Source organism: Bison bison, unplaced genomic scaffold (assembly GCF_000754665.1).
Source record: "Bison bison bison isolate TAMUID 2011002044 unplaced genomic scaffold, Bison_UMD1.0 scf7180017864079, whole genome shotgun sequence".
Taxonomy (NCBI): domain Eukaryota; kingdom Metazoa; phylum Chordata; class Mammalia; order Artiodactyla; family Bovidae; genus Bison; species Bison bison.
Window position 1 is genome coordinate 326,002 of NW_011494651.1, and position 14,075 is coordinate 340,076.

Below are 14,075 nucleotides of genomic sequence, written 5' to 3' on the forward strand. Positions count from 1 at the left end.
TTTAATTTAGAAATGCGATCTGGAAATTAATTTCATCCAGATGCAGGGGCCTTTGCTGAGTGTGTGTGTGGGGGTGTGTGTGTGTGGGTGTTGTAAAGGTCAAAAGATAAAACAGAGGCTGTTTTATGAAGCAAGATAAGAAGCCAGCCAAAACCATAGATATCAATTTTTCAGTATCTTTTGGGATATTTACTGATTCACATTCTTTTGGTGCTTCTCAAGCAATAAACCAAGCCTTCTCTGATGGAGAAATCTCGCTGAATACCTTCCCGGACAGGAGCAGGTATGTCAGCTGGCTGAGGCCAGGTGGTGGTCCCATCACCACCCATGGGCAGTCCCGGGCACGGATGGAGGAGGTATGCTCCTGAGACCATTGTGTCTGCGTGGCCGGAGCACCTCTGGGTTTGGGGAAAGGAAAGCTTTTGGAGGAAAGAGGTTTCACTGCAGCCAAGGGAAAACTGACAACCCATCACTTCCCATGGTGAGGCCTTGAGGACTCTGCTGTCTTCTGAGAATTCCTGTCCCAGGCTCCCACCTCTAGCAGCCCATTTGCCTTGTGAAGGAACACCCATGTGCCGCACAAGGACTCCGGTCCGTGACCCACTGCCAGAGGGGCGACCTCTGCCCTCAGAGAGCACTGATCGCCGACCGCACAGGCCCCGTCCCAGCCCACGCCCTGAACAGGTGACTGATCACCGACCACACAGGCCCCGTCCCAGCCCACGCCCTGAACAGGTTGCTGCTGTTGCTTGTCCAGGGCCCTGGGTGGTCACTGCTGCTAGCGTCCTGCCCAGAACCTGGCATGGGAGGGTGCGCACACACTCCTGAACACCAGGGCTGCTGCCCGAGTGGCTAGAAGTGGCATCTCCCTGAGGTGGTGGGCTTGGCGAGGTTGCTTCTCTCGCTCTGCCTGCCTTTCTGCCAAGCAGCCAGAACCAAAACAGACCGTTCTGTTCCTCCAGAAAAACACAAGTAAATAAGTCATCAGAAGCACTCTCCTTTTGCCTGCCACCAGCCCCGCCTCCCGGCTGATTCACTGGGAGGGACGGGCGAGTGTCAGGCGGCCCTTGCATCTTCATAAAGTCCTAGTGGGGGTCACAGTTGCACTGGTCCATCTAGATGGGTATTAACCTTCATCTGGCCTCTGGGCTGAGGTCTGGCATGTTCCCCAGCATCAGACAAGCCCTGGCTTTCTAGAGGCACCCAGGGGTGGCAGAGCCCGCTGGTGGAACAAGGGCCCTGGCATCCCTTGGCCTCAACTGTGGCTGCAGTAGGTGACCTGACCAGCCTGGGCCCAGCCCCTTTTTCCTTGCTCTCAGAGTAGCTGTGAGGACTAACGAGACAACACAGGTGTCCTGCCCAGAGGGATCAGAGCCCCAGAGGGCAGGACAGTCCTAAAGGCGGACTTTACCTGGCTCCCCTCACACACCTGGAGCACTCAGGACCTCTCAGCCAGCCAGGCCTGTCCCACCCTGTTCACCACTGACCTATCCTCCCACTCCCACCAGCCCATCTTCCAGTTGTCCCCTCTCTGACACAAGCTCTGGCTGGACACAAGGCCCTGGTCCAGCTCCCTGGGCTCAGGCCTTCTCCCCAAGGTCCCTCAACTCCGACAGCTAAGCAGGAGGCCCTCCAGGGCCTCTTATCTGAGCTCTGATTGGCTCTGTCCTGGGTGTCCCCGGCCCATCCCCTCTTCGGGGCCCCCATCTTGTCCAGGTCAGCATCATAGTTTCTGCAATGTCCCAGGTCCTTGTCCCTGCACCATCCATGAGTACAAGCCTGACTTGAAGCCCTCAGGGCCCTGTGCCACCCTCAAGAGGAAGCCCAAGCGCCACCCACTCTGCTCCCAGCCCAGGGGCCCCCAGCCCAGCATGCCAGCCCCTGCTGCCTCTCCACACTCTTCCTCTGGCATTTCATACTCAGGCTACCCAGAAACGCTCCTTCCTCTGTACTGCGTGACTCCCACTTTCTTCTACACTTTTGGATGCGGAAGACCAAGCACCACGCCTCCCTCGTGAGGCCCAAGAGAGCTGAACAGCCCAGCTGAGGAGTGCAGCCCAGCTCTTCTGGGCTTCTCTCCACGTCTGTGGGAAGGGAGGTGACAGGAAGCTCAGTGGAGAGTGATGAGGAGGCATTCCTTCAGAGCAGTGCCCTCAACCAGGAAAAGTCCCGCATCCCGTGCTTAGCAGTCAGGAGACTCGGTTGGGGGTCACAGCCCATCAGTGGGGAGGGGGTGCTCCCTGACTCTAGTGAGTGGTGGCCAGTGTCTCACAATGCACAGAGAGACCCCCAAAAGGAGGATGAGGCCCATGTGTCCATGGGGTCATGGTGGGGGTCCCTGCTCTGGGGCTTGCCATCGACAGAAGTCTCGGATTTATTAAAGCAACTCTAGATCCAGTTCGGCTCTAGGCTCCACCCGCACTGGCTGCCTCAGTCAGGCAAGTTATCCAGCCTCTCCACACCTCGCCTTCTTGTACATCAAGGGGACTAAGGGTGGGCTCCCAGGTGACTTCAGAAGGTTGACACAGAGCCGGCCCCATGCTGCCTGCTCCAAAAATGCTTGCTGAGGTTCCAGAATAAAAACCAAGCTAAACTTCCTCAGTGTGGCCATGCCTCCCCAGGGAAGAGCTTTGTTTTGTGGTTTGACACTTTATTATCCGCAGCCGGGACCCATTGTGCTGAGACGGTGGAGAACTCCACGTGCATCCTGTGTGAACGTGCAGACCACAGAAACCTGTGTGTTCAAAATGAGGATCCCAGACGCCAGTGGCCAGGGCCTTGGAGAAGTCTGGCCACCTTGCCTCTGTCTTCTGTCTGGCTTTCAGCCAGTAACTACAACACTTTGGGGTCCTAACCTCAGTCCCGGCACCGCCCTCCTGGCTCAAGAAATTAGTCTTTGGTCTTATAAAAAGGCTTGGGTCAAGTTCCAGGCTTGATTCCAGCCCTCGTGACAGAAGAGGCTTGCTGAACTACTTCACACAGAATTATTCTAAGGTCTGAGCAGATGGCAAGATATTCAAGGGAAGCACCCATGCATCTGAGGAAGGCAGGCTGGGGAGCTGGCCTTGGTGGGAGGAGGAGAGATTTAGATGATAGTCAAGCAATTTGCATCTCCTGCCTGATCAGAGGGAAGAGGCAGCTCCCCCCAAGAGAGCATGGTGTGGTGGCAAAGCATCCAAGCCCAACATCACACAGAGACTGAGGCTCAGACCTTTCCCACCACCATCGCTCCCAGCGGTGACACTGATCCCCCCACTAGTCACTCAACAAACCCACTCCTTCCAAGTAGATTTTTTTCCTTACCACGAAAAAAATATATCTACCTCAGGAGTCATCCTCAGGCTTACTGGGAAAATATCTGAAGCATCCCCATTAAAGTCAGGAGGGAGATCAGAGTGCCTGACAATTTCAAAGATGGTCTTAGAGGTACTAGCCAACATGATTGGACAAGAAAAAGAAGTGAGGCACAAAAGTTGGAGAGAAGGAGATGAAATCATCATTATTTGCAAACAGCATAATTGGACATGTAAGAGAGTCCACCGAAAAAGTATTACAAATATAAGGAATTTCAGTAAGGTGGCTGAGTAAAAAAGTTTATATTTAGAAACCATTAGGTTTTAGTATTTAAACAACAGTTGGTTAGAAGATTTAGTGGAAGAAAGTGAAAGTTGCTCAGTTGTGTCTGACTCTTTGCAACCCCATGGACTATATACAGTCCCTGGAATTCTCCAGGTCAGAATACTGGAGTGGGTAGCCTTTCCCTTCTCCAGGGGGATTGAACTCAGTTCACCTGCATTGCAGGCAGATGCTTTACCAGCTGAGCAACCAGTAGAAAAAAACACCTCATTATAAAACAGCAGCATGAAAAGAGATAAATACGAATAAATGAAAAGGTATGTATAATCTCTCTGTGAAGAAAACTCTCAAACACTATGAAAGAAAAGCTGAACAAACAGAAAGGCACACTGTATTCTTGGAAGGGAATATTCAACGTCAGGAAAAGTCCATTGTCCTTGAATTAATCTACAAACCCAACACAATCTCCATAAAAAATACTACCTAGATTTTTGTTTGGCAGAGAGACTAGACAAGCTAATTATAAAGTTTATATGACAAACAATCTAAGGGAATAGACTAAGAAGATATTAAAACATATCAAAAGCAACAGTAGTGAACACAATGAGGTGCCAGCAAACATAAACAGGCCAAGGAAAGCCGCCCCAACCTACCCAGACACTCACGGTTAGTATATTATCGTATACAGGAAGCTGGCATTTCGCATCAGTGAGGAGAAGACGGACAATTCAGTCATTCCTATTGGGATAACTGTCTACCCATTTAGGAAAAAAGTAAAGCTAGATTCCTAATAAACATCCACACGAACTACTTGCAGGCAAATTAAAGAAAGAAATCTTACATCCAAATAAATTCCTGACACATCAAATATCTAAAGGTAAGAAAATAAACATACAAGAAATAAAACATGAGGGAATCTTTTTATGATCTCAGAGTAGGAAAAGCCTATCTCAGGACGATATAAACCCCACCGGGCATAAACGACAAAAATATGGGTACAATTTGACTGTATAGTAATTTAAAACTAAGCATGAAGAAAAAAGCAGCACAAACTCAAAGACACTCTGAGAAAATATATGAAACGCATCCCATTTCCTTCATATATAAAGAGTTCCTATGATTCAATAGGAAAAAGGCCAAAAATTAAATAGGTGAAGGCAGAGGACACAATGGCTTTTAAAAATGTGCAATCTGCTCATTCATCATAAGATGAATAAGTGGATACTGTTTTGATACACGTGCCCTTATTTAGCATATTCTTACTGCTTTTCTACCAGCACACTCCTCTCTCTCTACATTCAGATCCCACCTATCAGGGCCCTGGTCTCATGTGTTCCAGTCACCTTAGGGAAAGGGGCTGCGTGGGAACAATTTCTGAGTCAGGAATGTCAACCAATATTTGTTGAACAAACAATGAATGAAAAAGGAACTTGGGTCCCGTGGGCTCCAGGTCCGAGCACCGAAAGTCTTCCACGTCCTTGACTTCACTCCGCTTTCCCATCAGTCCTGAGAGGCAGGTATTGTGTTGTCGTGTGCCCATTTCTCAGATGAGAAGGCATCCCAGAAAAGGACAGAGCAACCCAGAAAACCTGTCACCTTCCAGGCCCACCCATCCTCACACTGATTACCCCACAGCTGGCTGGAAGGTTGGGGTGTCCTGGCAGCACCCTGGCTTGACCGGGGCCCCAGCGTGGTACTCACTTGTGCATGTAGCCCTCGGAGCCGGCCGTGAGGTTCGCCTGCATCACCGCCTGGAACTCTGTCTCGTTGCAGCAGTATTTGAAAACTGTGTTGTTATGGTGACAGCAGAGGATGAAGGTTTTGTTGTCCGAGAGCCGGGGGCAGTGGAAGCCGAAGTGGTAGCGGCCTTTGTGGTCTGTGTACGGCTCACAGACCCGGAAATGCGCGGACAAGACTGGAAAACAGAGTCACCGGGCTTGGTGGGGGTCCCTCACCAGGCCCAGCTGGCCCAAGACACCCATCAGTCCGTGAGGATCGTGGGCAGAGCCTGGTTGGTCTATTTTAGGGTCTTGCTGCCTCTTCCCTCACCAGGAGGCTTCTGTGGCCCAGGGTGAGCCTCCCCTCTTCCAGGAAGCCTGCTCCTGACCCCTCCTAGGCCCCCCTAGGCTACCATCCTGCTTATACTGAGCCCCCGGGAGCTCCTTGCAGGCCCAGCTGATCTTAGCCTCAAGGACATCCTTTCCCAGGGTTTTGCATACAGCAGGCACCCAATCAGGAAACAACACGAACTGAGCACCTACTCTGTGCTTCACCGGTTCTATCAGATTTAATCCACTTGGCCATCTTAAGAGGCAGGTCTGGGATCCCACTTTACAGAGGGAGAAACCAAGGCTCAGAGGCCTACAGTGACCTGTCTGAGCCAGTCAGAGGTGGTGGAGGGGGAATCCAATCCAGGCCTGCCTGGATCCAAGGTCCAGGACCCTCTCCACTCCTCCGTCACTGGGCGGACTTGGTGGTGGGCTCGCCAACAAGTCCAGGCTAGCCCAGGTGGTGAGCGACAGGGATGAGAGAACCAGGTCCTGCTTGTGGAGAAAGCAGTGTCCGCTTGCATCTTAGTTTCAACTAAACTGACCCCCTAGAACCAGAAGCCCTCACGGGGCTGCCTCAGTGGCCCCAGCTCTTATCATAAATAACTCAGCCCCCTAGACCATTGAATTTAAACACAATTTCTCCCTCTGCATCTTCTGACACACAAAAGACCATCAAAAACTCAGTCGGTGACAAAGCTTCCCTGGCCTCGGACCCTCATTCCCCTGACTCAAGGCCAGAGATCGGTGTTCAGCCACTGGTGACGCCGTCTAAGCCCAGAACAGTATTTACTAGTCATGCCGATGGTGATAAACAGGAGTGAAAGCCTGAACAAATATAACAATGGAAAAAAACCTGGAGCCCGCTGACTCCAGCTTAATTAGTATCTTCATAAAAGGGACTGCTGTATCTAATTTGTATCGCTCAAAAGGGGCTTCGTAGGCTGAATACATTTCTCCAACCACAAAGGCTCTGGTTCTGCAGAAGCGCCTCAGTTAGTTGAAAGCTCTGTCTCTGCTGAGAGGTTATTAGACTCCAGCCCACACAGCTCCCAGCGCCCGGGGCTGCTGAGGGGATCCCAGCTGGGTGGTGCTGGCCGGTGGGCAGGTGGGTCTCATGTACTGGGATACCGAGGCTGGCTTGGGTGGCCTCGTGAAATCCCGGGCCCCTTCCTCAAAGTACAGCACCCTCCTCTGTGGGGATGGGCAGGACCACTGCAAGAGAAGGGTCCCAGCCTTTCAGGAGTCAGGGGAGCTCTCCAGAACCCCTTCTCAGCCTTGGAAAAAAAAGAAGACCATCTTAAGGACACAGAGCTCACTAAGGAAGCCTTTGGTGAATTCACCATCTCACTTAATCTCGTGCATTCCCGAGTACAGAGGAGAAAACCAAGGCTGAGCGCATCGGTCTCGAGGTGCAGTCCCTGACCTGCCACATCCTCAACCCCCAGGGACTCGTCACAGACACAGTGCTTCGAGCCCCGCATTCTGAGACAGAAACTCAAGTGGGAGCGGGGTCGGGGGGAGCACAGTCTGAGTCTTAGCAAGACCTGCAGGGGTTGCAAAGACTTGGTTTGGGACCCACTGGCCTGGAGGAACAACGTACCAGAGGCTGGAGGTGAGGGGCAGAGGCAGGAAGTGAATTCTAGCCACTGTTCTGGGCCGTGTTCTGGTCAATGAAAAAGCTCCATCTTCCGCTGGGGGTGGGGGTCGGCTCACACTCAGCGCACAGGGGCTGAGTGTGTCAGCAACTCCCGGTGGGGAGTCAGGAAGACCAGCTGGGGCCCTGAGGCTGGGCTGAGAGGCTGTGGCTGCAGGACCCTGGGAGGGAGGGGGCAGAGCTGGGAAGGGGCCTTTGAGCCCGGCTGTGGAGGAGCCGGAAGTGCCGCCTGGGAGGTGGGGAGGGGAGGCGGACAAGTCCCCGGAGGCTCACCCTGGCCACCCTGGAGGGCCGGCGCCACCTGCTTTGACCATCCGACAGAGACCAGAAGGCCACTGCTGCCTCCTGAGGAAGAATGTGAGGGAGCCCGAGGCGCCCTGGGCCCCGAGCTGGGACACTGGTCTGACCCCTGGAACATACAGGACCACCTGAGCCATCAGGGCCTCTCTGCGCGTCTTTGCCCCTGGTGATGGGAGACCAGCAGTCTCCCGGGGGCTGGGGGCCCCAAGGAGCACCTGTGAACAGCACACAGGTCCCGCTTAGGGCAGGGAGGGGGTAAGCAACAGAGGGGATGACAAAGGGCCATGCTTCTGGCCTCAGGCACGGGCGCAGCAGGGCCCTGGGGCCTGACGGCAGAGGGATGGTGGTTAGGAGGCCAGCGCATCTTGAGTCACCAGGAAAAAGGGCCCAAGCAGAGACGGAACACCAAGGAACAGCCACTCTCTCAGGAACTGGGGTCCCCGAAAGGGGACCATGATTCCCCCTATTTGCAAAGTTCAGGGTCTGCAGGGCCATCACTTAACAGCCAGGCGACTACGTTCTCTGACGCGTGGCCTGGGACTGGTCTCTTTCCTGGCCTGAGCCTCAGCTTCTTCATCTGTAAATGGGTGAGGAGTCCCTCTTCTCCAGGGATAAGAAGAGCTAACTCTCAGGAAAGCCACCGCAGGGAAGGAGTTCTGTGCACGGTGGCCACTCCCAGACCCCTGGCCTTGGCCTGTCTTGGGCTCTGCCACCCCAGGGGCCCTTCATGGCCTCCTTCTGAGCCACAACGGCCAGCAAAGGGGCAAGGGACCTGAAGCTGCAGGCTGGCACCCACAACCCTGTCAGAGCAAGAGGCGAGGAGGGGTTATGTGCATGCCTGCCTGAGAAAGACAGAGACAAGGGCAAGAGGGGGAGAGGGACAGGGCAGAGGGAGACACCAAGAAACAGGCACGCAGACAGAGGGAGAGACACAGAGCCAGCAGGCGCCTTGCTGAGAGCAGGGCCAGCCCCGATGGCAGAGGTGGGTGCCCCTTCTCCAGGCGGCCAGCTTCACCCAGAGGCAAAGGAAGGACGCGGTTTATGTTCATTTTGGTGAAGGGGTGCGTGAGAGCCCTCCTGCTGGGATCAGGGAGGGGTGGACCTCGGAGACTGGCGGGTGCTGGGGGCCGGGGACCTGGCATGATGCTGCCTGGGTTGGAATCCAGCCCCTACACCAGCTGTGCCATCTCAGGCTGCCCAGTTCCCTCTCCAAGCCTCAGTTTCCTCCTCTGCACAATGAGGTGACTACAACATTGCCTGACTTCGACTTGCCAGGCCCAGGAGAGAAGTCACTGCACCTAAAGGCTTCTCCTGGGGCTTGATGGCAGCCTGCGATACCCCCACAGCATCCTCGAGAATCTTCCAGTGGAGCTCCCCGAGACAGACACACATGGGGCCTCGCCGAATGTTAGCTCCTCACGAGGGTGACTCCCGTTAGCACCCATAACTCTGGCTGGGCTAGCAGTGACCCCGGAAAGGAACCTCCTGTCCCTGCCTACCGCCCGCCCCCACTGCCCACCTCCCACCGAGCATCCTGGGGGGTCCTACCTGCAGAAATCAGCAACGAGAGGACGGCGAGCACGTTCAAGGGCTGCTGGCCACAACTGGTCATCGTTTGGCTTGCATCGATCCGTCGAGCGCTGCCTGTAGAATGAGAGCCGAGAGAGACCAGCTGCGGGCCGTCCTGCCTGTCGAGTGGACCACCAGCTCTGCTGCCCGCGGCAGGGCCAGCAGGCACGGGCGGGGACGCGAGTGTGCCGGAGCAGGGGCCAGGATGCGGATGGGGGCAATGCCGCCATCCAATTTCCTTTCTGGGATGAATGAGTTCCCCAAACAATCAACTGTCACCTCCCTTTCTTTTCACGGCAGAACCAGACTTCATCAAAGGGGTGCGGATGGATCAGGTGGTGGAAATAACCAGCAGGCTGAGGGTGGTGGGCACGGGAATGAGAATGGGGGTGAGCAAGGGGACTAGAAGTGAGCTTGTGCAGCTGCTAGGGGCCGGCAGGACCCAGGTCTCCCTGCTGTGTTCTAACGGGGACTTCCCTCCACCGCCCCTGCCCTGACCCCCTCCCTGCCCCACTCCCCAACCCCCACCGCAAGCATGCATCCAGCCAGCACCTTCCAGGCATTAGGGACCCAGCAATGAGCCAAACACACTCAGCAGAGCTGACAGGGCACAGACAAATGGATGAGGAGTCCACAGGCTACGAGCCCCCTGGGGTCACACCCCAAACACCGAAAGCAGAGACTCGGATACGTGTCCACCCACGTCCACAGCAGCACAGTTCACAGCAGTGAAGGGAAGGGACAGCCTGAGCGCACACCGACGGGTGATGGGTAAACACCACACGGCAGGTGCTAACCGTGGAGCATCACTCAGCCTTCAAAAGGGAGGAAACGCTGCCACAGGCGGCAGCACGGATGAGCCCCGAGGCGGCTATGCTCAGTGAAACAAACCAGACGCACAAAAAGACACATACTGGGTGGTCCCAGTCATCCGAGGTCCCTAAAGGAGTCAAGTTCACAGAGACAGGAAGTAGGATGGCGGGGTGGGGGGCTGGGGGAGGTGGAGAGAGTGCTCCTTGGGGACAGAGCTCCCGTTTGGGATGAGGACAGAGTTCTGGAGGTGGATGGTGGGGGTGGAGGAAGTGTTGCAGACCGAGGCGGCAGCAGGTGCAAAGGCCCTGAGGTGAGAGCAGCAGGGAGCCAGGGAAGGTTGGGGGAGGGGCAGGCACCCGCAAGCCCCCTAGGGCAGGGCCTTGGCTACTTTACATCAGGTTGTTGAGGCCTCAGGAAAAACCTGAGAGACAGGTTCCCTGACTATCATTACCCCCACTCCCCAGGGGTTTGAGAGCTCAGGCTGGGGAGGAAGCCCAAGCGTGCCCTGTGTACTTGGCGTGGACTGCTAGAGCCCCACCGGGGTTGTAGCTGCATGTGGCTGGGGATGGATTTGCTGAGCACCTACTATGTGCCACGTTCTGGGTCAAGCGAGGTCCTGTGTGCCACCCTCTGCCCTCCCAGCTCTCCCAACCAGGGAGAGCTCGGGGACCCCAGCATGGGTCCGGGGCAGCTCTGAATCCTGAGTGGAGGCAGGAAGCTACCGGGGGGTGGGGGGCAACTCAGAGGCTGGAAGTGTCGGACCAGGAGAGGGGGTCAGATTCACCACCAAACACGGGGTACCCTCAGATCCCTGCCCCTGCTCTGCGGCCCCTCCCCGGGCAGCTCACTTGGAGCAGGGGCGGCAGGGAGGCACCAGCGTGTCAGGGCGGCTCTGAAGTGTGGTGAGCCAGAATAGGAAAAGAGGGTGGCAGGACCGGGAGACGCAGCCCGAATGCCTGAACACAGTGCTCACTCACGGTGACGTCGGTGCCAGCCCCTGGGGAGGGCCCCCGCCCACCCCTCCACCCAGGCCTCTCTGCTCCCCCCCACCACGAGCAGCCCTGCTCCCACAGGCTTCCAGCTTCTTAATTGCTCTGAGTCTGGGCCTCCTCCCCGCCTCCCTCAGGGCACTCCTGGGAGGATGAAGGAGATTAAAGCATTTGAAAGTGCTTAGGAAAGGATTTCGTAGTGGGGAGACCTAAGGATCACCCCGGGAAAAGACCCTGTGAGGGGTGGGGAGTGACAGGTCCTGAGCCCCCATCTGCAGGTGGGTAAGCTGAGGGTTCCCTGAGGGCCAAGACGGCCTCCAGACTCTGGGCTCCTCTGGCCCCTGTAGGGTGGGGCCACCCATTTTTTGAGCCGGGGCTGCAATCTGAGAGCTGGTGGGTTCACTGAACAAATGCTAGGGTGGAGGTCCTCCTCCGCCACGGGCCCAGCCCTCCCTCATGCTGCCCCTACTCCCTACAAAGCCCTGCACGTACGGAGGGGGGCTGTCACTCACACCTGGGGTGCCCGCCTCTCTTTCCTTTGGTCTCTTGTGAGACCAAATCCTGTACTGCCTTAGAAGCTGGTCTAATGCCACCTCCTCCAGGAAGCCTGCCTTGATTCCATCAGCTGGAAGCAGCTTGTCCCTCCATTGAGGCTTATCATATTCCAACTCATCTCTCATTAATGTGTTAATTCAATGATTCATTTATGTATTCTCTCAGCATCCACTCATTGACCGCCCCGCTCTGGGCCAAGGCCTTGGCTGGGTTCTAGGGACTCAGGGTGTGCTGGGTGAGGGTGCCCACCAGCTCTATCTTATAGGACTGGTCCTCACGCTCTGTTCTATCAGACCATGAAAGTCCGGGTCAGGGCTTGGCATAGCCTGGGTGAGAGCCCCAGCCTGGCTGACTCTGATTCTTGGCTTCTTGGGGGCACTGAAGCAACAGTGGCCTCAGGGCCTGCTTTGGGTGTGAAGGTCCCGCCCAGCACAGGTGTACCCACCACGGGGATGTGCTGTGCCTGCCACGTCCATACCCCCGTCCAGCGGAGCCCTCCTGTGATCTGCTCAGCCCCCTCCCCCATTCATGCCTCCAATCTCCACCATGTCCCCCTGTGTGGCCGCCTAGGATGAGTCAATGGGTGACGGATGCCACAGCCCTGCTGGTGGGACAAGGGTTGGGGTGGGGGCTGCCCACCTCCCCAGGCCCCCCCGGGCAGCTGAGGTGTCAGCACTGAAGACTGAATTTGTGGTGGAAAGAAAACCCTGCAGAGAGTTACTGGGAACTTACATAAAAATTCCATTTGTCACGACCCAAGACAGCAAAGCTCGAAGCCAGCCAGCGACTCTGTTCCCGGCCGGGCCAGAACAAAGCGGCTTTGGATACCAGCCCTGCGGGGTTCCCATGAGAAGGCCAGCCCAGAGTTCACGCTGTCTGTAGCACCCACATTCGCCAGAGCCTGCAGAGGGGGACCTGGGTGTGTCACACTGGTGACATTTGGGGGCAGGCCCCCCAGCAGAGGCAGGAGTTGGGGCTGGCAGAGTGAGCAGCCCCCCCAGCCCCGCCCCGCAGGGCTGGCCCTGCCTCTGGGGCTGCGCCCCGGGGCTAGCTCAGACCAGCCGGCTTCTCCATGGATGCTGTGTTCTGGCTTTTCACCATGTTTTCTCAGATGATCCCCGACAGCCCGATCAAGCAGCCATCAAACTCCCATCTGGTAAAGGACACTGAGGCTCAGAGAGGTGAAGTGACTTGCCTGCGGTCACACAGCTGCCCACCGGCTCCACCAGGGAGCAAGCCCAGTCTCCAAGCAGGCGGTTCCTCCAGGCACTTAGGAGTTTCCAGGGCCTCCGGAGCCCCCCAACCCCCAGAAGGCACATCTACTACAGACAAATTCAATTTATCATGGTGGTTTAGTCGCTCAGTCGTGTCCGACTCTTGAGACACCACGGACTGTAGCCCGCCAGGCTCCTCTGTCATAGGATTTCCCAAGCAAGAATACTGCTGTGGGTTGCCATTTCCTTCTCCAGGGGATCTTCCGGACTCAGGGATCGAACCTAGGTCTCCTGCACTATAGGCGGATTCTTTACCGACTGGGCTATGAGAGAACCTCTAATTGATCGTCCCTGGTTCTATTCCTCTGAGAACCAGTAAACTGCCCACTGTGGGAGCTGGTGGCCAATGGTAAAAAAGCTCGCATCGCAGGGAGAACGTTCTGGGTGAGCGGGACTCCCAGAGCGGATGGCCTCCAGAAGCACGCGTCAAGCACGCATCTCCGCGTCCACCCCTCGGGTCAGCTGGGGACTGCTGTTCCCAGATCCGAGGAGTATTTTTAAACACCGAATTTGGCAAGGCCTGAGTGTAAGGGAAGGAGGGCATGTGAAGAGAAACAGAGCCGGAGAAGATGAATTAAACCCCACCAGCAACAACAGATCGGTTCTCGAGTCAGCCAGGCCAGGCAGGGCTGGGGACAGGGGCAGCGGTGGGGAGGGGCGCTGGGCCTTGGGCGCTGGGCAGGGGGCCGCTGCCCCAGACCCCCGCCCCCCAGGACCCTGCACGCCTGGTGACCACTGGCACAACACCTAGACTCTCCTCTTCTCCCAGCTTCTCCCAGACCCCTGCTCACCCTACCACGAGCTCCCCTAGGTGTGGCCAAGAGCATCAGTTCTTGCCTGGACCAGGTCAAGGCCAGTGGGCCTCGAAGGGCAGGCCTTGAACTTGGGCCACACTGCCTGGCTCCACCTTTTGTAACCACTCCCTGTGTGTCCTGGGACAAGTCTCCTTGGCCCTAAAAGGAGGATAAAAATAGTAGCTAATTCACAGAGTCCTTGGGATGATTGAACGAAGTGACGCATCTGAGGGCTTGGAAACGGGGCTTGGAACTCAAAAGTGTCCGTGGGGAGCGCTGCTCCTTGCCGGCTCCCAGCTGGCTCTGCCCCAGCCTCGCCCACCAGGCCGGGTCCTACGGGCCTAGGACCAGCTTCCCAAAGTGCCCATCCGACCACCCGCCCGCCTCCTCAGGTTCAAGTCCACGCCCTGTAAGCCTGGAACCAGCTTTCAAGGTTCAGCGGGGGTGCCCATCTCTCAGTGAAGCTTCCCTCCCTCTAATTCTCTCACTCCCCTGGGTGG

The 14,075-nt window shown here is 56.3% G+C and overlaps 1 protein-coding gene across 1 annotated transcript in view; it reads right to left on the bottom strand.

The window, feature by feature from the left end:
* KIAA1644 (KIAA1644 ortholog) overlaps positions 1-9,304 on the bottom strand; it is a 51,827-nt gene extending 42,523 nt beyond the window's left edge. The window contains exons 1-2 of the mRNA XM_010837594.1: positions 9,130-9,304; positions 5,278-5,491 (exon numbers count right to left, since the gene is read on the bottom strand). Coding sequence (XP_010835896.1) covers positions 5,278-5,491; positions 9,130-9,193 — 278 coding nt within the window. The 5' untranslated portion in view covers positions 9,194-9,304. The remainder of the gene's footprint in view (positions 1-5,277; positions 5,492-9,129) is intronic.
* Between the last annotated feature and the right edge of the window lie 4,771 nt (positions 9,305-14,075).